This window comes from Oncorhynchus clarkii, chromosome 9, assembly GCF_045791955.1.
Source record: "Oncorhynchus clarkii lewisi isolate Uvic-CL-2024 chromosome 9, UVic_Ocla_1.0, whole genome shotgun sequence".
NCBI classification, from domain to species: domain Eukaryota; kingdom Metazoa; phylum Chordata; class Actinopteri; order Salmoniformes; family Salmonidae; genus Oncorhynchus; species Oncorhynchus clarkii.
In genome coordinates, this window is record NC_092155.1 from 58,217,572 (window position 1) to 58,240,160 (window position 22,589).

General features: G+C 45.0%; 1 protein-coding gene across 1 annotated transcript in view; it reads right to left on the bottom strand.

The window, feature by feature from the left end:
• Positions 1 to 22,589, bottom strand: part of LOC139416616 (bridge-like lipid transfer protein family member 3A) — a 65,993-nt gene that overhangs the window by 24,164 nt on the left and 19,240 nt on the right. Inside the window, exons 2-7 of the mRNA XM_071165494.1 lie at positions 5,235 to 5,397; positions 3,468 to 3,506; positions 3,199 to 3,290; positions 2,833 to 3,022; positions 1,204 to 1,344; positions 817 to 987 (exon numbers count right to left, since the gene is read on the bottom strand). Of these exons, the coding sequence (XP_071021595.1) occupies positions 817 to 987; positions 1,204 to 1,344; positions 2,833 to 3,022; positions 3,199 to 3,290; positions 3,468 to 3,506; positions 5,235 to 5,397 (796 nt within the window). The remainder of the gene's footprint in view (positions 1 to 816; positions 988 to 1,203; positions 1,345 to 2,832; positions 3,023 to 3,198; positions 3,291 to 3,467; positions 3,507 to 5,234; positions 5,398 to 22,589) is intronic.

The window sequence follows — 22,589 nt, forward strand, 5'->3', positions numbered from 1 at the left end:
TTGGTCACTGTAATAATGTTTAAATACAATTTTACTCATTTAATCTGTATTCTATTGTTTTCCAGTCAATGTCACTCCGACATTGCTTGTCCTAATATTGGTATATTTGTTAACTCCATTATTTTACTTTTAAATTGTGTGTATTGTTGTGAATTGCTAGATACTACTGCACTGTTGGAGTTAGTAACACAAGTATTTCGCAACACCCAAAATAGCATCTGCTAAATATGTGTCTGCGACCAATAAAACTTGATTTGATTTCTAATGTAAATCTTTGGCAACACCCAAGGGGGCTTTAACTGCCTAGCTCTCCCTGTAGATTCTACAGTGACGTAGTGTCCCCATGAGTGACAGAACACTGAACCAATCACGGCGCAACTACAGAAGACTATCGACACTTACACTCAGTATTTTCCGCTGGCTGCCCCTCCACCACAGAAAACACTGAGCTCGTCTGAAACACCTGCATTTTGGAGCTGCCTTATTCAAGAAAGATACCACGTTCGTATGCAGCTTTATTAACTCAAGGATGATTTTGTTTTTTTTACATTGTTTGCAAACCGATATGTGACACGAATGAATGCCAAAATCACATCCAAAACAGGCACACAGAGAATAAATACATGTTTTATTTGTTTTAGCTAAATATGCAGGGCTCAAAACAGATTGGGCTCAGGCTCTGCCCCACCTACCCTGAATGACGGGTCGCCACTGAATATAGCTACATTTGAAATAGAACTGTAGCACAAAATAAGTGCAGGCTGCAGACTCTGTGCTGTTGTTAACACATATAAAAGGAAGGCGGGAGGACGGTACCTGTAGAGACTCTGCAGCCATATTCTTCCTCTGCTGGGCAGACTTCTCCATGGCCTCACTCAGGGACTTGGCGTAGTGGATGACAGCTTTGAGCTGAGAGTCCGTCAGCACCCACAGCAGGTCGTCCAAAATGAAGAGCAGCTTCGAGGCCAAAACATTACAGTCCTTCACCTGGGATATGATTAAAGACAGAGGAGAAACCTAGTTAGTCATCATGTTACAGAGGAAGCAATTTTACATTCATACAATGACTGTGTGTTTATTTACTCTGAAGCACCTTGAGAACAGTTGCTTTTGAGAAAGAAAATGTAACGTGGTTAAACTGTTGGGGAAACGTCACATCAAGTAAACCCCACCCTCCCTGGCCTACCCATGGCCCAGTCTTACCCTGCGCTTCAGGGCGATGCGGATGCGTCCCTGGTTGGTAATGAGGCGTAGTGGGATACTGCCCAGGTCCTGGTCTTCACTCTCTATGGCATCAGCCTCTATACGCAGACTCTGCCAGTTGATCTCCTTAAACGTCAAAACCTGGGGAGTTGCACAAAACATACACAGACAGACAAAGACACAGACACACGTATATACATATTAGGGAACCAGAATATGGGACGAGCTACAAGTACACTGGCCTAAAAGTCTCTTTACGAGAAAAACAGAGAGACCATGTAAACGAGGTCATTTCTAAGGATAACGCAGACGCATTTCCTGATCTCAAATAGAGGGGCTGGAAATCATGACCAATAAAATGCTGAACAATTTGCCTAATTAAGTGATATTTATTGCTGGCCTGAAAAACAAATACAGTGACTCTGTAGGCTGGACATACTGTACTAACTGTACCATGAAACCTGGACATACTGTACTAACTGTACCATGAAACCTGGACATACTGTACTAACTGTACCATGAAACCTGGACATACTGTACCATGAAACCTGGACATACTGTACTAACTGTACCATGAAACCTGGACATACTGTACTAACTGTACCATGAAACCTGGACATACTGTACTAACTGTACCATGAAACCTGGACATACTGTACTAACTGTACCATGAAACCTGGACATACTGTACCATGAAACCTGGACATACTGTACCATGAAACCTGGACATACTGTACTAACTGTACCATGAAACCTGGACATACTGTACTAACTGTACCATGAAACCTGGACATACTGGACTAACTGTACCATGAAACCTGGACATACTGGACTAACTGTACCATGAAACCTGGACTTACTGTACCATGAAACCTGGACATACTGTACCATGAAACCTGGACATACTGTACCATGAAACCTGGACATACTGTACTAACTGTACCATGAAACCTGGACATACTGTACCATGAAACCTGGACATACTGTACCATGAAACATGGACATACTGGACTAACTGTACCATGAAACCTGGACATACTGGACTAACTGTACCATGAAACCTGGACATACTGTACCATGAAACCATGAAAACTGGACATACTGTACCATGAAACCATGAAAACTGGACATACTGTACCATGAAACCATGAAAACTGGACATACTGTACTAACTGTACCATGAAACCTGGACTAACTGTACCATGAAACCTGGACTAACCGTACCATGAAACCATGAAACCTGGACATACTGTAGCATGAAACCTGGACATACTGTACTAACTGTACCATGAAACCTGGACATACTGTATCATGAAACCTGGACATACTGGACTAACTGTAGCATGAAACCTGGACATACTGGACTAACTGTACCATGAAACCTGGACATACTGGATTAACTGTAGCATGAAACCTGGACATACTGGACTAACTGTACCATGAAACCTGGACACACTGTACCATGAAACCTGGACATACTGTACTAACTGTAGCATGAAACCTGGACATACTGTACCATGAAACCTGGACTTACTGTACCGTGAAACCTGGACATACTGTACTAACTGTAGCATGAAACCTGGACATACTGTACTAACCGCTACATGAAACCTAATTTTGTGGGCATACCTCTCCTCTCTTGGGGTCTGTGATGCGGGTGTAGCGGAGGTCAGTCTTCTGCCATTTGGGGTTGAGACTGTTACCCTGGAGCTGCCAGAGCTCGAAGGAGGCGTGAAAGGCACGGGACTGCACCTTGATGGTGATGGAGTTGATGATGACAGACATACCCTCCACCACCTTCTCAGCGAAGCCATACTCACTGCAGCAAGACACAACAATAGACAGATGAGAATATGACCAAAGACAGTGGGTTTTCAGTAAATTATATCTGTCCAGAGCAACAGTTATATACAGTATATAATAGTATAAAATAAATGGATCTATCACAAATTCCCCTCAAAAAGGTTCCAAACAGACAGAAAAGGTAAGGCTTACCTCTGGCCAGCAGTGATGGCAATAGGGGAGGGGCCATTTGGAGCACGGGGCTCCTCACACGTTCTCATCTCCACCTCCACCTTGTCAAGGAACTGCGGGGGTTGGAAGAAGTGTACATAGTTACCATAGTTCAGCACAGCAGGGGTGGATGTAGTATTACAATAGTAAACCAATACACTTCACTACAGGAGAAATAAAATGGAGAAAGAGAAGGAGAATGAGCGGGACAGAAACTCATGGAGGACTAGAACAAAGGGTAGAATTCATACCAGGCAGATGGGGCTGGTCTTCAACTTTGTCCATTGTATCTGAGGGAGACAAAACAGCAGGGGACCAGTCAGGATGGCACAAACACTTTCCTCAGCACTGTTCTACTGGACTGTTTATCATTCACTGTGTGCAAGACACACAGAGTGGCTTGTGCTTTTAGGCTTCTCCTTGTAGACTTATACCCGACCTAGACTGGCTTCAAAATAGTAATCTTAAAGATAAAACAATAATAAGGGGACATCTGATCTGGACCATACAAAGACAACCCAGCTAATTTCAAATCTGATCTGCAGTCCACATCTTTCTAAATTAACAGGTTGAGCAGGTCATTCAGGGCTTCGGTGTGGTGCTGTGCTGTGCTAGCCTTTGGCCTTTTGTGTCCTTCCCCCTCATGCTGCTCTCTCGCTGTTATCTGAGCCTAGCAGTGGGCCTGGAGATGTGTCCACTGATCTTAGTGTTATTGGACAGTAATGCTGCTTATCTCTGCCATGCTGCCAGTGTGTGTAGCCTATGCCCTCTGCGTCGTTCATTGATGTAGCTAAAGGCTACACTGTGAAACCCCAATGACATGGTCTTGTCAAACCGCTCACCATACGTTTTGCCTGGTCGTGATTTAATGCTTTCATATTAATCTGCCATTGGTCAGCAAATATGACCAAGTGTTTCCCCTATATTCATTTAGCAGTAGCGGGCCCTCGCTGCTAAATAGTTGCCGCCAAGAAATATGAAAAAAATTGGGATGGTAAAACATTGTCAGTTAAACTTAGACAACTAAAACCAGATATAAAGTATGTAGAAATGATAAAAGAGCTAAATATTTTTTAAATAAGATCATCTTTGAGAACTAGCAATCATCAATAAAAACTAGGAGTCAGAGAGAATCTAAAATTCCCAAACTTTTATGGCATGGAGCCCCCACTGATTTTGTTATAATGTTTGAGACACTCAGATAGCACAAGAACACGGCATAAGCCATGGCAAAATGTATAGAATTGCAGGAAATTTGCTTTAAAACTGATTTTTATCCCCTCTGCCCCATGACAAAATGTGTAGAATTACAGGAAACTAGCTTTAAAACTGAGACATTTTCTCTCCGCCCATTTGCAAAATGTGTAGAATTGCAGAAATGTGCTTTGAAACAGCAAAATGTCTGCAGCAAAGAGGAAAAGAGGAGGGCCTTTAAAATCTTTGGTCAGAGACTGTGCAGTTGGCCACGTCCACTACCACGCTGTCCACCACACTATCTTTTCCACCGCTGCTGAAAGAACACTGACCTTAAACTACTAAATTAATGCAGTGACATAATTCTGGAACACTCTTTCTTATCTGTACACAGCCATTGTCATCGGGGAAAGACATGGATTATTATAAGAATAACAAGCGGTCTAAGGCACTGTATCGCAGTGCTAGAGGCGTCACTACAGACCCGGGTTCGATCCCGAGCTGTATCACAACCGGCTGTAATCGGGAGTCCCATAGGGCGGCGCACAATTGGCCCAGCAATGTCAGGGTTAGGAGAGGGTTTGGCCGGGGGGCTTTACTTGGCTTATCGCGCTCTACGACTCTTGTGGCGGGCCGGGCGCCTGCAGGCTGACCTCTGTCGCCAGTTGAACGGTGTTTCCTCCGACACATTGGTGCGGCTGGCTACCAGGTTAAGAAGCATGGTTTGGCGGGTCATGTTTTGGAGTACGCATGACTGGACCTTCGCCTCCCGAGCCCGTTGGGGAGTTGCAGAGAAAATAAAAAGAATAACATAGTTGTCTCACCCTGATTGCAGCCTTGTTGCAGTAGACCCGGGTGACAGCCAACCAGGTAGGGAGGTCCAGCATGTTCTGCAGCACCTCCTCATCCAGCTCCAGGTTGGACAGCTGACCCTCGCCCTTCAGTGTGCTCAGGTTTATCTTGTCTGGAGACAGGTTCTTGGTGAACCTTCATATAAAGGAATGAGAGAGGGGTAAGTTCAAGAAACCATCAAACCTGGACATGCTGTACTAACTCTACCATGAAACCTGGACATGCTGTACTAATGTACTAACTCTACCATGAAACCTGGACATGCTGTACTAACTGTCAGCATGGAGACCCCATTGATTTTGTTATAATGTTTGAGTCACTTAGATGGCATAAGAACATGGCATAAAAACCAGACTGATCACCAAAATAGTTTACACGTCATGCATGTGTGGTTTACGAGGGTTCGGAGGCTATGTGAGGACAGTGTAAATGAGGTTAAAATTAGATGCTAGCCTGACCAAGGTCGGCTTTTTGCAGTGATATTGGCAGTGAGATGTAATTGTGAGCTTCATGCTGTAGGCATGAATTGAATTGAATCCCAGGCTGCAGTACAGACCGTGTCTTTGCCAGATTCCCACCATAGGACTTTCCCCATCTGGCTTCATTGACCTTACCCTCCACTAGAGCTAAAAATGAACTGCTGAGTCATTTGCCAGAGCAAAACCTCCCATAGTGAAACAGCAGTGGTGTTAGGCTAGCTGTAACGTATTCTGAAAAGATGATGAGGCAACAAACAGACCATTTATAGTTCAAATCTACCACACTCACCATGACTGGAAAATTATGACCTTTACTCCACACTCATTCGTCTAACTAAAACCTGACATTTCAGACTCCAACACAAAGGCTGGTGTTTCTTGGGCTTTGGCTGGTGGTGACAGAGCTAAATGCCAATACACAAGAGGTCTGACTCTAGTGCTGGACTGACTCACCAGTCCACTGTCTGGGTAACATATTGTAATGCTACTGAGACAAGTGAGACACTGGTTCAAGATGGTGTTGTCAGGGGCTTTTCTAGTAGCCTAGTGCTGCCTTTGGTATGTAGCAAGTCTCAGAATTCCTTTAACGAGAGGGCTTCATTTGAAAAGCTGAGATACCATCAGAATAAAGCATCAACCTCAGTCCAACAAGATTTGAATTAGCCTTCCAGTAAAGGAGCTTGACTATGACCAGTCATCAGCTGTAAAGAACAGTGTTATACGAGGTTAACCAGCCCACATTAATGAGCGCTAAGCTATAAGGTGAACAGGTGAACCACTCCACCCCTCAACCATACCTCAATCTCTATCCCAGTCGCAATACTGGTCTGGTCATTGACTAGACTGCTGTAATGAGATTAAAGCTACTCCACTATGACTAGGCCTGTGCACTCAGAACCTTGTTCCACTGAGTGCACACAGCCTGGAACCTCTCTCTCTCTGAGGGAGCACTTTCAATCCACCCAACACTCCTACAGACCACTTTAGCACCCTATGATGAAATGTCCAAGACTGAAAATAGACATTCACCAGGGAGGTGTCCAAGCCTCCTCCTGAAGACCTACAGTGTATGCAGGGTTTTGTTCCAGCCTTTAAAGCAGGGCTGGGCAAAAGCCTGCACACCCAGTAGCTTTTATGTGTACACTAACCCTGCTCAATAATGAGAAGAAAATAAAAGACATTCCTCATTCAAATAAGGTATCTGTTTTTTATTTGTAATACATTTGCAACATTTTCTAAAAACCAGTTTTCACTTTGTCATTATGGGGTATTGTTTGTAGATTGCTGAGGATTTTTTGACTTATCCTAACCGTTATATTTTAAAATAAGGCTGTAATGTAACAAAATGTGGAAAAAGTCAAGTGCTCTGAATACTTTCTGAAGGCACTGTATATACATATACAGTATACACACATACATAATGATGTGCATAGGCAGTATGGACAGTATATGAATAGAGTAGTTGTGTATAGCAGCAGTTATATAGAATGAGCCATGACTAGAATACAGTATATACACATTTATACAACAGGTGGGTCTAACCCTGAATGCTGATTGGTTAAAACTGCATTCCAGTCGGTGTCTATTCCACAAGTTACCACCGGCTAAATCTATAATGTTAAAATGCCTATTTACTCTGTTCCATCTGACTGCGCAATCCACTGTCTCATCAGCCCAGGCAGGGAAGTTATAAACTTGATCTCCACTATAAAAAGCATCTGGACATTATCTCACATTTCTTTAAGATTAACATTTTGTTTCAACAGCGGAGATTTGTATAAACCTTGCTGTCTGTGTCTCTGACATTTGCAACATTGAATTTGAATATTGAAACAATCTCCAGCTGTCCCATAGTAATGAACGTGTCGGGACGAAACAAGACAGGCAGGCAGCGTTTCTCAACCAGTCGAAATCATGAATCAGCTGGCATCATTTTTATGAAAATATACTAAGGTAAACGAAACTAAGTGCTTCTAGCTTGCAGTTGTCACGAACCTCGCCGAAGATGGTGCCTCTTCCTGTTCGGGCGGTGCTCGGCGGCGTCGCCGGCTTATTAGCTGCCATCGATTCCCTTTCCGTTTGTTTTGGGTTATTGGGTAATTGGGTACACCTGTTTTGTATTAGGGTTTGTTTGTAGGGTATTTAAGGGCACTAGGCCCGCTGGGTATTTGTGCGGGCTTGTTTTTGTTACTCTGTGTTTGATGGTGTGATTTATTCGTGAATTTATTCTCCGGACTATTTTGTCCTGTTGTTTGGACTGGCAACTTATATACGCCCTGTGTGTTGGCGTGACTGTTTTGTTGCGCTGAGGAATAAATTTGAAAAAACGACTGAACCCTGCTCTCTGCGCCTGATTCCACCCACCACACCTAGTTGATCGTAACAGAAGCCCGCACCACCAGAAATGGAGTCAGCAGGAGCAGCAACCACCCCTCTCCCCACTATGGAGGAGCGCGTCCATCACCACACAGCTGTCCTCCATCGGATTGGTACCGCGATGGACCAGATGATGGAGAGGATGGAACGATGGGAGAGGAGTGGTCTCCCGACGTCTACCCCAGCTCCCCCACTGCCGACACCACCTACTCCACCTACGTCGTCCTCTGGGTCCGGCGCACTGCGTCTCTCCCCCCCCGAGGGAGTACGATGGAGCGGCGGCTGGGTGCCAGGGATTTTTGCTCCAGCTAGAGCTCTACCTGGCTACCGTGCGTCCGGCTCCCTCGGGTGAGGAGAGTGTGAGCCTCCTCGTCTCCTGTTTAACGGGCAGGGCCCTGGACTGGGCTAACGCAGTCTGGAACAGTCCAGACTCGGCTCGGGACAACTACCTGGAGTTCACCCGCCGTTTCTGAGCTGTGTTCGATCATCCACCAGAGGGTAAAGCGGCGGGTGAGCGACTGTTCCACCTCAGACAGGAGACGAGGAGCGCGCAGGACTTCGCGTTGGAGTTTAGGACCCTAGCTGCTGGTGCTGGGTGGAATGACAGGGCCCTGATGGACCATTACCGGTGTAGTCTCCGGGAGGACGTCCGCCGGGAGCTAGCTTGCAGGGACACAACTCTCTCCCTGGATGAACTAATAGACATGTCTATTCGATTGGACAACCTGCTAGCTGCCCGCGGGCGTTCAGAAGGGGTCCTGTTAATTCCACCTTCCAGCTCTCCCACTCCCACTCCGATGGAGTTGTGAGGAGCTGCATCTAGGGGGATCAGAGGGGGCTCCTCCTGCTCCTATTGTGGACGGAGAGGACACACTTCGGACCGGTGTTGGAGGAGTCCCTCTGGGAGTCGAGATGGTCGGTGGAACACTCCTCGGCCACCCCAGGTGAGTAAGCACCAAATTCACCCAGAGCTCCCTGTTGGTCACATGTTTTTGTTAATTTTTTTCCCTGCGTTTTTCCCCTCTCTTCAGCATAAGGCGCTAGTCGATTCAGGCGCAGCTGGGAGTTTTATGGATCGTGGACTCGCCCGTAAATTGGGTATTCCGTTAGTGCAGATAGACCCACCTGTCCCCGTGCACTCCTTAGATAGCCGACCGTTAGGGTCAGGGCTGGTCAGGGAGGCCACGATTCCGCTGGACATGGTAACGCAGGGGAATCATAGGGAGAGGATCAGTTTCTACCTTATTAATTCACCTGGGTTTCCGGTGGTGTTGGGGGTTCCCTGGCTGGCTATTCACAATCCCCTTATTTCCTGGAAACAGGGGGCTGTTAAGGGGTGGTCAGACGAGTGTTCAGAGAGGTGTATAGGAGTTTCCATCGGTGCCACGACGGTGGAGAGTCCAGACCAGGTTTCCACCGTGCGCATTCCCCCAGAATATGCCGATTTGGCTATCGCTTTTAGTAAGAAGAAGGCGACCAAATTACCACCACATCGACGGTGGCATTGCGTGATAAGCCTCCAGGAGAACGCTGCACTTCCCCGGATGTGTACCCACTGTCACAGGAGGAGACGCTGGCTATGGAAACATATGTCACGGAAGCTCTGAGACAGGGGTACATTCGGCCCTCCATGTCACCCGTCTCCTCGAGTTTCTTTTTTGTGAGGAAAAAGGAGGGAGGTCTGCGTCCGTGCATTGATTATCGAGGTCTCAATTCGATCACAGTGGGTTTTAGTTATCTGCTACCTCTCATCGCTACGGCGGTGGAATCATTCCACGGAGCGCGTTTCTTCACAAAACTGGACCTCAGGAGCGCGTATAATCTGGTGCGTATTCGGGGAGGAGACGAGTGGAAAACAGCGTTTAGTACCACATCAGGCCACTATGAGTACCTCGTCATGCCGTATGGGTTGAAGAATGCTCCAGCCGTCTTCCAATCCTTTGTAGATGAGATTCTCAGGGACTTGCACGGGCAGGGTGTGGTAGTCTTTATTGATGACATCTTGATTTATTCTGCGCATGTTTCCCTGGTGCGCAAGGTTCTTGGGCGACTGCTGGAGCATGACCTATACGTCAAGGCTGAGAAATGTGTGTTCTCCAAACCAGCCGTTTCCTTCTTGGGTTATCGCATTTCCAGCTCGGGGATGATGATGGAGTGTGACCGCGTTAACGCCGTGCGTAATTGGCCAACTCCGACCACGGTAAAGGAGGTGCAGCGGTTTTTAGGGTTTGCCAATTACTACCAGAGGTTTATCCGGGGTTTTGGCCAAGTAGCGGCGCCCATTACCTCACTGCTGAAAAGGGGGCCGGTGCGTTTGCGGTGGTCAGCAGAGGCTGATGGAGCCTTCAACCAGTTGAAGGCACTGTTCACTGGGGCTCCCGTGTTGGCGCATCCGGACCCTTCGTTAGCATTCATAGTGGAGGTGGATGCGTCCGAGGCTGGGGTTGGAGCCGTGCTGTCTCAGCGCTCGGGCACGCCACCGAAGCTCCGTCCCTGCGCTTTCTTTTCTAAGAAGCTGGGTCCGGCGGAGCGGAACTATGATGTGGGGGACCGGGAGTTACTAGCTATGGTAAAGGCCCTGAAGGTGTGGAGACACTGGCTAGAGGGGGCTAAACACCCTTTTATCATCTGGACTGACCACCGTAATCTGGAGTATATTCGAGCAGCGAGGAGACTGAATCCGCGTCAGGCTAGGTGGGCCATGTTCTTTACACGTTTTAGATTTACGATCTCTTACAGACCAGGTTCCCTCAACACTAAGGCCGACGCGCTGTCCCGTCTCTATGACACCGAGGACCGGTCCATCGAACCCACTCCCATCCTTTCGGCTGGTGGCCCCAGTGGTATGGGAGGTGGACGCGGACATCGAGCGGGCGTTGAGGGTTGAACCTGCGCCTGCACAGTGTCCGACTGGTAGAAGTTACGTACCGCTTGGTGTCCGTGATAAGTTGATTCGGTGGGCCCACACACTACCGTCTGCGGGTCATCCGGGGATCGATAGGACAGTGCGGGGTCTTAGAGGGAAATACTGGTGGCCCACCTTAACTAGGGATGTGAGGCTCTATGTCTCTTCCTGTTCGGTATGCGCCCAGAGTAAGGCTCCTAGGCACCTTCCTAGAGGGAAGTTACAGCCCCTCCCGGTTCCACAACGGCCATGGTCCCATCTCTCGGTAGATTTCCTTACTGATCTTCCCCCATCTCAGGGGAACACTACCGTTCTGGTCGTTGTGGATCGGTTCTCTAAGTCCTGCCGTCTCCTCCCATTGCCTGGTCTCCCTACGGCCCTACAGACTGCAGAGGCTCTATTTACCCACGTCTTCCGGCACTATGGGGTTCCAGAGGATATCGTCTCCGATCGGGGTCCCCAGTTCACGTCTCGGGTTTGGAAGGCGTTTATGGAGCGTCTGGGGATCTCGGTCAGCCTTACCTCTGGTTATCACCCCAAAAGTAATGGGCAGGTGGAGAGAGTAAACCAGGAAGTGGGCAGGTTTCTGAGGTCGTATTGCCAGGACCGGACAGGAGAATGGGCGAGGTACGTCCCGTGGGCAGAGTTAGCCCAGAACTCTCTTCGGCATTCGTCCACGAATATGTCGCCATTCGAAAGTGTACTGGGCTACCAGCCGGTCCTGGCTCCGTGGCATCAGAGTCAGACCGAGGCTCCTGCGGTGGAGGAGTGGGTACAGCGCTCTAGAGAGACCTGGCGGGCAGTCTAGGATTCTCTCAGGCAGGCCAGTGAACGGCAGAAGAGAGACGCTGACCACCACCGCAGTGAGGCCCCGGTGTTCGCACCAGGGGACAGGGTCTGGCTCTCGACCCGAAACCTTCCCCTCCGCCTGCCCTGCCGGAAGCTGGGGCCGCAGTGTGTGGGGCCATTTAAAGTCCTGAGGAAGATAAACGAGGTGTGTTATAGATTGCAACTTCCCTCTTATTATCGTATTAACCCCTCGTTTCATGTGTCTCTCCTCAGGCCGGTGGTAGCTGGTCCCCTACAATACAGTGAGGTACCGGAGGTCCCTCCACCCCCTCTGGACATCGAGGGGTCCCCGGCGTACACAGTACGAGCTATTCTGGACTCGAGACGCCGGGTGAGGGGCCTGCAGTACCTCGTGGACTGGGAGGGGTACGGTCCGGAGGAGAGGTGCTGGGTACCGTGGAGGGACATTTTAGATCCTTCCCTCTTGAGGGATTTCCATCGCCTCCACCCGGATCGCCCTGCGCCTCGTCCTCCGGGTCGTCCTCAAGGCCGGGGTCGGCGCGCGTTGGGGGGGGGGGGGGGGGGGTACTGTCACGAACCTCGCCGAAGATGGTGCCTCTTCCTGTTCGGGCAGTGCGCGACGACCGCCGGCTTATTAGCTGCCATCGATTCCCTTTCCGTTTGTTTTGGGTTATTGGGTAATTGGGTGCACCTGTTTTGTATTAGGGTTTGTTTGTAGGGTATTTAAGGGCACTAGGCCCGCTGGGTATTTGTGCGGGCTTGTTTTTGTTACTCTGTGTTTGATGGTGTGATTTATTCGTGAATTTATTCTCCGGACTATTTTGTCCTGTTGTTTGGACTGGCAACTTATATACGCCCTGTGTGTTGGCGTGACTGTTTTGTTGCGCTGGGGAATAAATTTGAAAAAACGACTGAACCCTGCTCTCTGCGCCTGATTCCACCCACCATACCTAGTTGATCGTAACAGCAGTCTTTCCAGCTTCAGTTTGAAGTGATTGTGTTAGATGTGTTGTTGGCTAGCTCCTCTGAACAACAGTGTCCTGACGAGTGAGCAAATTTTCTATGCCAGGCGAAATCGCACTTCATTAGCTCATTGTTATAGATGTATCCAAATAATTGTCTCTAGAAAACAGCTTAAACAAATGCAGCGACTTTGCTGTTTTTCTGGCTGCACTGTTTGATGTGACTGTAAGTTATCCATAGTTGGCTAGCTAGAAAGCAAGGGATAAGAACATTGCCAGCCAATATAACAATGGACTATTTAAAATGAACAACTGGGATACAGAACATAGATACAGAACAAAAATACTGTTGCGGTGACCATATTACCACCACACCGGCGGTCACGAGTTATGAAGGCAGTCAAATACCACGTGACCGTTTAGCCACGGTAATTAGGCTTCTCCAAGCTCTGATGCTGCTGCTAGTAATTAGTAGCCTACCAAACTTGCTAACTGCCTGGTATTCAGCACTCTATTGTTCCTCTAACCACTCTGACATCAATGCAAATGTAATCAAAAATCTAATCAAACACTACATGTAATTGCGGGAGAAAACAGAGTGATGGCCGGTAAAAAAGGACAAAGATCCCATCAGCTTTCTATAGGCTAGGCCTACTATATTTATTTCTCAACCTAGTATTTCTCAACCCTAATATTAGGCACATTGCTTATACAGTGGGGAGAACAAGTATTTGATACACTGCCGATTTAGCAGGTTTTCCTACTTACAAAGCATGTAGAGCTCTGTAATTTTTATCATAGGTACACTTCAACCGTGAGAGACAGAATCTAAAACAAAAATCCAGAAAATCACATTGTATGCTTTTTAAGTAATTAATTTGCATTTTATTGCATGACATAAGTATTTGATCACCTACCAACCAGTAAGAATTGCGGCTCTCACAGACCTGTTCGTTTTTCTTTAAGAAGCCCCCCTGTTCTCCACTCATTATCTGTATTAACTGCACCTGCTTGAACTTGTTACCTGTATAAAAGACACCTGTCCACACACTCAATCAAACAGACTCCAACCTCTCCACAATGGCCAAGACCAGCGAGCTGTGTAAGGACATCAGGGATAAAATTGTAGACCTGCACAAGGCTGGGATGGGCTATAGGACAATAGGCAAGCAGCTTGGTGAGAAGGCAACAACTGTTGGCGCAGTTATTAGAAAATGGAAGAAATTCAAGATGACGGTCAAATCACCCTCAGTCTGGGGCTCCATGCAAGATCTCACCTCTTGGGGCAATGGGAGAAGGTCATGTGGTCTGATGAGACAAACAGAGCTTTATGGTCTAAACTCCACTCGCCGTGTTTGGAGGAAGAAGAAGGATGATGAGGATGAGGATGAGTACAACCCCGAGAACACACAAGAACACCATCCCAACAATGAAGCATGGTGGAAACATCATTCTTTGGGGATGCTTTTCTGGGGACAGGACAACTGCACCGTATTGAGGGGAGGATGGATGGGGCCATTTATCGCGAGATCTTGGCCAACAACTTCCTTCCCTCAGTAAGAGCATTGAAGATGGGTCGTGGCTGGGTCTTCCAGCATGACCACGACCCGAAACACACAGCCAGGGCAACTAAGGAGTGGCTCCGTAAGAAGCATCTCAAGGTCCTGGAGTGGCCTAGCCAGTCTCCAGACCTAAACCCAATAGAAAATCTTTGGAGGGAGTTGAAGGTATGTATTGACCAGCGACAGCCCCAAAACCTGAAGGATCTGGAGAAGATCTGTATGGAGGAGTGGGCCAAAATACCTGCTGCAGTGTGTGCAAACCTGGTCAAGAACTACAGGAAACGTATGATCTCTGTAATTGCAAACAAAGGTTTCTGTACCAAATATTAAGTGCTGCTTTCCTGATGTATCAAATACTTATGTCATGCAATAAAATGCTAATTAATTACTTAAAAATCATACAATGTGATTTTCTGGATTTTTGTTTTAGATTCCGTCTCTCACAACTGAAGTGTACCTATGATAAAAAAATGACAGACCTCGACCTGCTTTGTAAGTAGGAAAACCTGCAAAATCGGCAGTGTATCAAATACTTGTTCTCCCCACTGTACTTACAACAGCAGTATAGACTATCTGGCTGGCATAAAAAAAACATGTGTGGAAAAGCGTCCTCCATTCACTACTTAAGTGCATAGATGACATGTATTTTCTCCCGCTGCCCCTGTTTCGATACAGCTGCATGATAATGGTCTATTCTAAATCAAAAATGAATCACACATATACTATATAGTACAGTTAAAGTCGGAAGTTTACATACACCTTAGCCAAATACATTTAAACTCAGTTTTCACAATTCCTGACATTTAATCCTAGTACAAATTCCCTGTCTTATGTCAGTTAGGATCACCACTTTATTTTAAGAATGTGAAATGTCAGAATAATAGTAGAGAGAATGATTTATTTCAGCTTTTATTTCTCTCATCACATTCCCAGTGGGTCAGAAGTTTACATACACTCAATTACTATTTGCTAGCATTGCCTTTACATTGTTTAACTTGGGTCAAATATTTCAGGTAGCCTTCCACAAGCTTCCCACAATAAATTGGGTGAATTTTGGCCCATTCCTCCTGACAGAGCTGGTGTAACTGAGTCAGGTTTGTAGGCTTCCTTGCTCTCACACACTTTTTCAGTTCTGCCCACAAATTTGACTTTGTTATCCTTAAGCCATTTTGCCACAACTTTGGAAGCATGCTTGGGGTCATTGTCCATTTGGAAGACCCATTTGCAACCAAGCTTTAACTTCCTGACTGATGTCTTGAGATGTTGCTTCAATACAGCCACATAATTTCCCATCCTCATGATGCCATCTATTTTGTGAAGTGCACCAGTCCCTCCTGCAGCAAAACAGCCCCACAACATGATGCTGCCACCCACATTCTTCACGGTTGGGATAGTGTTCTTTGGCTTGCAAGCATCCCCCTTTTTCCTCCAAACATAACGATGGCCATTATGTCCAAACAGTTATTTTTGTTTCATCAGAACAGAGGACATTTCTCCAAAAAGTACAATCTTTGTCCCCATGTGCAGTTGCAAACCTTAGTCTGGCTTTTTTATGGCCGTTGTGGAGCAGTGGTTTCTTCCTTGCTGAGCGGCCTTTCAGGTTATATCGATATAGGACTCGTTTTACTGTGGATATAGATACTTTTGTATCCGTTTCCTCCAGCATCTTCACAAGGTCCTTTGCTGTTGTTCTGGAATTGATTCGCACTTTTCGTACCAAAGTACGTTCATCTCTAGGAGACAGAAAGTGTCTCCTTCCTGAGCGGTATGACGGCTGCGTGGTCCCATGGTGTTTATACTTGCATACTATTGTTTGTACAGATGAACGTGGTACCTTCAGGCGTTTGGAAATTGCTCCCAAGGATGAACCAGACTTGTGGAGGTCTACAATTTTTTGTCTTGGCTAATTTCTTTAGGTTTTCCCATGATGTCAAGCAAAGAGACACGGAGTTTGAAGGTAGGCCTTGAAATAAATCCACAGGTACACCTCCAATTGACTCAAATGATGTCAATTAGCCTGTCAGAAGCTTCTAAAGCCATGACATAATTTTCTGGAATTTTCCAAGCCGTTTAAAGGCACTGTCAATTTAGTGTATGTAAACTTCTGACCCACTGGAATTATGATAGATTATTTCACATATATGTGAAATAATTAGTCTGTAAACAATTGTTGGGAAAATTACTTGTGTCACGAACGAAGTAGATGTCCTAAACGACTTGCCAAAACTATAGTTTGTTAACAAGAAATGTGTGGAGTGGTTGAAAAACTAGTTTTAATGACTCCAACCTAAGTATATGTAAACTTCTGACTTCAACAGTAAACTGAAATTAGGCGAACTATTACAATTTTATCAACCAGGAAATGGCGGAGCGATTTCTGCATAGTGGCTTGGTTTTTGCTCTGACATGCACTGTCAACTATGGGACCTTATATACACAATTGAATTTACCACAGGTGGACTCCGATCATGTTGTAGAAACATCTCAAGGATGATCAATGGAAACAGGATGCGCCTGAGCTCAAATTCGTGTCTCATAGCAAAGGGTCTGAATACTTATGTAAATAAGGTATTTCAGTTTATTTTTTAATACATTTGTGAACATTTCTAAAAACCTATTTTCCCTTGGTCATTATGGGGTATTGTGCATAGATGGATGAGAAAAAATAATAATTTTATCAATTTTAGAATAAGGCTGTAACGTCAAGGGGTCTGAATCCCTTCTGAATGCACTGTACGTCGTGTCTGAGCCATTGAATTATGACTCCACTTTGTCCCCGTACGGTCGTTTTGCCTCCGATTGCTTTACGGAAGTCATAGCTGGTTTGTACACTAGGGCTGGGCTGTATACCGTATTTTACAATATACCGGTATTTATGCACAGACCGGTTGGAGTTTTTACTTTACCTTCTATAATGGTATTTGTATATGTTTGGTTTGTTAAATGTGATAAGCAACTCCGGCATGTAAAATGTCTGTTTTTATATTTTACTTTTTTGCTACTTGAGTAGTCTCTCCCTCTTGCCCCGTCACTCAAGAAGAGAGCAGTTTCACGACCAGAGTTACAAGCACTTTCTTGCCATTCACTCTGCAAGATCAAATGATGCAACAATGTTGGTGACATGCTGTTTTCCACAAGTGTTCTATAATTACACTATTAGTTTGTGTATCTTATTGTCTGAACACTACTGTTTAATAGTTTGTCTTTTGTGTTAGCCGCTAATCGCTAGTTAGCTGGATAAACAAAATGTACTGAGAGTCAGAGCAAACGTAGCTAGTTAGCTTATACTGCCTGGTACCAGTGCTGGTATAAGCCTTTATAAGCATGTTTGTGCAACGATAACTTGTCAGAGAGGAATAGGCAAAGCATGAATATGTTGGTTAACTAGCTAGCTACATGAAGTAAGAAAACATTAAATGTAACATCTAATTAGGGTCACCTGGAAACGCTGACCAACACTTTGGTTCCTACCCTGTCAATAATTCCTCACTGGCTTATTCATTCGTTGTCAGGTCAAACAATGTATTCAAGGTGCTGCCCACTATATTCCAACTATAGAATTAGAATAATCATTATATTTCCATGATTCCAACACCAATTAACTACGCCTAGATTTTTTGCCCATACCATGCTGCGTGACACAGTATGGAGATTATGATAAAAGTGAAGGAAATGCAGAAATTTATGAAAATGATAAATTATTTTTGGTTAGAGTTGGATTGAATAGTATAAATGGAGAACGCCCTATTGAAATCACTTATAATTTGTGTTGCCACCCTAGGGTCATGAGATACTCAGAAAGCATATTTAGAACATTTATTATTCACAAATGTAAAATACCTTCAAAAAAATTGTAATATGATATTTTGTCCATATCGCCCAACCCTACTGTACACATCCGTGTTCCCAGTCACCTTGCTGTAGTTAAATGAGGTGGTTTGTGCCTTTAGTATTGCGCAAATGCTGACATCTATCCACGGTTTTTGGTTTGGATAAGTTCTAATTGTCACAGTGGGAACAACATCCTCTATGCACTTCCTGATGAACACAGTCACAAAGTCAGTGTATATGTCGACACTATTCTCAGAGGTGACCCGGAATATTTCCCAGTCCGTGTGATCAAAACAATCTTGAAGCATGGATTCTGATTGGTTAGACCAATGTTGAACAGTCCTTACCACGGCTGCTTCCTGCTTAAGTTTCTGCCTATAGGTAGGGGAGGAGCAGAATGGAGGCGTGATCCGATTTGCTAAAGGGAGGGTGGGGGAGAGCCTTGTAGCTGTTCCAGAAGGGAGAGTAGCAATGGTCCAGAGTCGTGTAGCACGTGAAGCAGAAGGAGATGTGTTGATAGAATTTCAGTAGCATTTTTTTCAGATTGAGTTTATTAAAGTCCCAGCTACAATAAATACAACCTCAAGATGTGCGGTTTCTAGTTTGCAGTGTAGTTCATTGAGCCTTCGCAGTGTCGGCTTGTGGGGAATATACACGGCAGTGACGATGACCAAAAAATTATCTCGGTCGGCATTTTATGGTGATGTATTCCAGATCAGGAGAACAAAAGGGACTTGAGTTCCAGTACGCTACCACAATCACACCATGAGTTGTTAATCATGAAACATACCCCTCCACCTTTCTTTTTCCCGGAGAGTTCTTTCTTGCTGTCTGCGCGACTGATGGAAAACCCCATGGAGACCACAAAGACTCCCTGGGGGTTAAGCTTTACAGCACAACTCAGTGTTTCCCTGGACGCTTGTCGCTCACTGGCCCAATGTAAAATCCAGGGAAATATTTATAATCCTTTGGTTTGAAGACACAAGAAAGATTGCTGCGATTTCCATCAGCCTTCTGCCACAACATAGGGCCTAGATTTGGTAGAATAGGCCAAGACGTTATCTCCCAGTCTTATCTGTTATTCAGAGCACAGACAGGGCTCCTGAGCTCCTGGTCATCTCAGTCACAGAGCCTGCCTCTAGCAGTGACGTGTCCTGCGCTTGGGTGAGCCTGGTGATTTGGTTCTATTGTCATTCTGCCAAGTGGAAGAACCAAGATTGCGTGAGAGAGGGAAGGGATTGAGTGGGTGAAATTGAACATGACAGAATATTCTGCAGTGTTGTTGACCTCCACTCTGGTAGGCCAACAAATAGTGTCCTCTCCTCTCTCTGCAGCAGACATAAACAATATGTTCCCAGATAGCACACATAGGTCTGCCCAACATTGGCACAATGTATACAGGATACTAATCTGGAAGATGCCGTTAAGACAGTGTTGCTCATTGGCAAGACGTCTTGCAGATGTATGTAGAATACCTACATTGTAAATTCCGCAGTTCTACATCGTTTATACGTTGGCCAGACATCAACATTTTATTCTAATGTCTCGCCGACATTTTCCCAATGTGCAAACAATCTCCAAATTACATATTGTCCACACAATTTGATATGTTGGCTAAAGGTGTGCGTGTTACCTTGGTTTGGAACATCAAATCGCAAAATTGAATCGCAACATGTATAGAATCGTGAGAATCGCAATACATATTGTATCATGATAATATTGTATAGTAAGGTCCCTGGCAATTCCCAACACTACCAACAAAGCAGGGCCACATCAACAACGCTACTGGAGTGAAGGGGAGTTTTGAAGCCAGAGGCAGGGGAGTTGCTGAGTGGGTATAATGGGACTGGGTGACCAAAGACAAGCTCAAACATGGCATCTGCATCTTCCTCACACTTACAGGACTGAAACAGCCAGCCACGCTAACTATTACACAAAGTAGTCTCTTTGTGAGGTGGTAACACTCCGAGAGAGGTATGTTTTCTGACAAGCCTTTATTATAAATGTGTATGCAAGGAGGGGCGAAGGAAACAGTCAAACAATAGCCCAATGCAGGCAATGAGTCATACTAATGCACTCCCAAAGAGAGTATTCAAAGAGAACAGAAGAGATTTCCCCATAAAAATAAGCTAGTCTAAAACAACGTTGCTTCTTTGATTAAATAAATCACTAAGCTACTCCAAAGTCTGAATAAAATGTCCTATAATCACCAAAGCAGTAGCAATGAATAGACCATGCCCTTAAATTATCCTCATTTATTTTGTCCCATAACGGAGAGAGAAAGTAAGGATGTTTAAGGGTAACATTTGTCAGCATGCAATCCAGAGGCTAGATGTTCTCAATGCCATTGCGAATTGGCTCATTCACCTCCTCCCATCTAGTACGCAATCTTTCTCATTTATTCAACAGTCACCACAACGGACAAACAGAGCAAAGCCAAAATGTGTCAGACTGACACACTGGAAATAGGCCAATGTCTTATGAACAAAAACACCACACTCTCCAGTCTTAGCCTTTTCCCCATACAGCTGAATGAGCTCATCACATTTCAACACAAAACACCCTGCCCTTACTGACAGTGATTGACAATTTGCCAGGCATTAAAAAACACAGGACAGTCAGAGACCTAGGCACAAACCAATATTGCTGCAAATAAAAGCTTCACGCTTTTACACAACTCAAAATTCAAAGGTGTGCAGCTGTAGACTACATTTAAAGACAAGTGACTACGTAATGGCTTCAGTAAGTGGGATGCAGCCTATCAGGTAGATAAGAAACTTGAATACCCCTGCCCCAATCTAATCTTACACAGAAAGTCTGATACCCAAATCACCATACTGATGCATGCCCAGCTTCAGCTCCTCTGTATGGCAGGGAGAAAACAATTAGACACTGTGACATCAACAAATACCCCAGCCTACCCCAGCTAAACCCTCCCCAAGCCTTGACGACGCTGGGCCAATGTTGCACCGCCCTATGGGACTCCCAATCAATGCCATATGTAGTGATGCCTCTAACACTGAGATGCAGTGCCTTAGCCGCTGCGCCACTCAGGAGCCTTATGGTGAACAATATGTTGAAATCGAATTGCAATGAAAATCACTATCAAATCACAATACATATCAAATCGTGAGAATTGCAATACATATTGTCGTGTACAAAAATGTATTTGTTGTGGCAAACTTCCCACAAGTTTGTGGCAAACTTGCTGCAAACTAAATAGTGTGCCACAAAATGTTGCCAGAAGTTTGTAAATGTTTGCCACTAGTGGTGAATCTGCAGCAAGCCTTTGGCAACCATAATATTTATTGCCACTAGAGGCAAACAGTTCACCCAGAGTCTATTTTCTAGCAAACAATTCTCTCAAGATTCTATTTGAATCTGTGGCAACAATATTTATTGCCACTTGCGGCAAACAGTTCCCCAGAAGCCGTTTCTGGGGAACACAGAAGTTCCAAGACCAGTCACCGTTGACGTCCAATCAAGGGGATTAGAAAGATTTGTTGGAAAATGGAAACCAAGCCATCTATCTAGCTACCTACCAAAGTTGTAATAAGTTAAACACTCACCGGACATTTTAAAATAGTGTTAGCTAATTGATGCCTAGTTAGCAATGTCATGTTTTATGGGATAGAAAGAAACACATTTTGTTGATACCAGCTTCAATATGTTTGTGTCACTGACTGGCGCTTATCTAGACATGATATTAGCTATTATATTTTTGCGCAATTATTGTAATAGCTAGCTAAGTAATGATTTCCCTAAACACTTACATTTTTAGGTGAATACGTTGCTGTCTTTTAATACCAATATGCATGTAATATGCTAGTGTCACTGTTCAGTAGCATATTAGCTAGCACAACAGCTATGGTAGCAACAATATGAGCTGACTTGACATCAAAGCAAAACTTCACTTTTGCAGATGGATACCCTTCCCCTACCCATGGTGTTGAAAGAGGTTGTATTGGGAGGAGGATGCATCAACACCCTGGAAAGATGTTTATAGTGCACTCACTCATAACACTTTTGAGTGAATCGTCTTCAAGCTTGATAAGGTAAGCAAATGCATGTATTATTCTCATGAATGTAACCCAATCTTTGCAACAATTCGATCTTTCATTGCTGTAAACTAGTAGCTACTCATCTTGATCATGTGTTGTTCCTTCTCTCTTTCTAGAAGCCATCAGTTACAAGGCAAAAAGACAGATTGAGGCCTTTAATCAAACTGAGGACAGAGAAATGTGCACCAGGTCAAGACTTCATGCATGCATGGCTTTGAGATGTCAGTTAACAATTATTAATTTTGGAAAAATAATATGAATTTCCATATTAGGCATAACTCAATTTTATGTTGCGTTTCTTTTGAAGTCCCCAGTCTAGATTAAATATCATAATTAGTTAA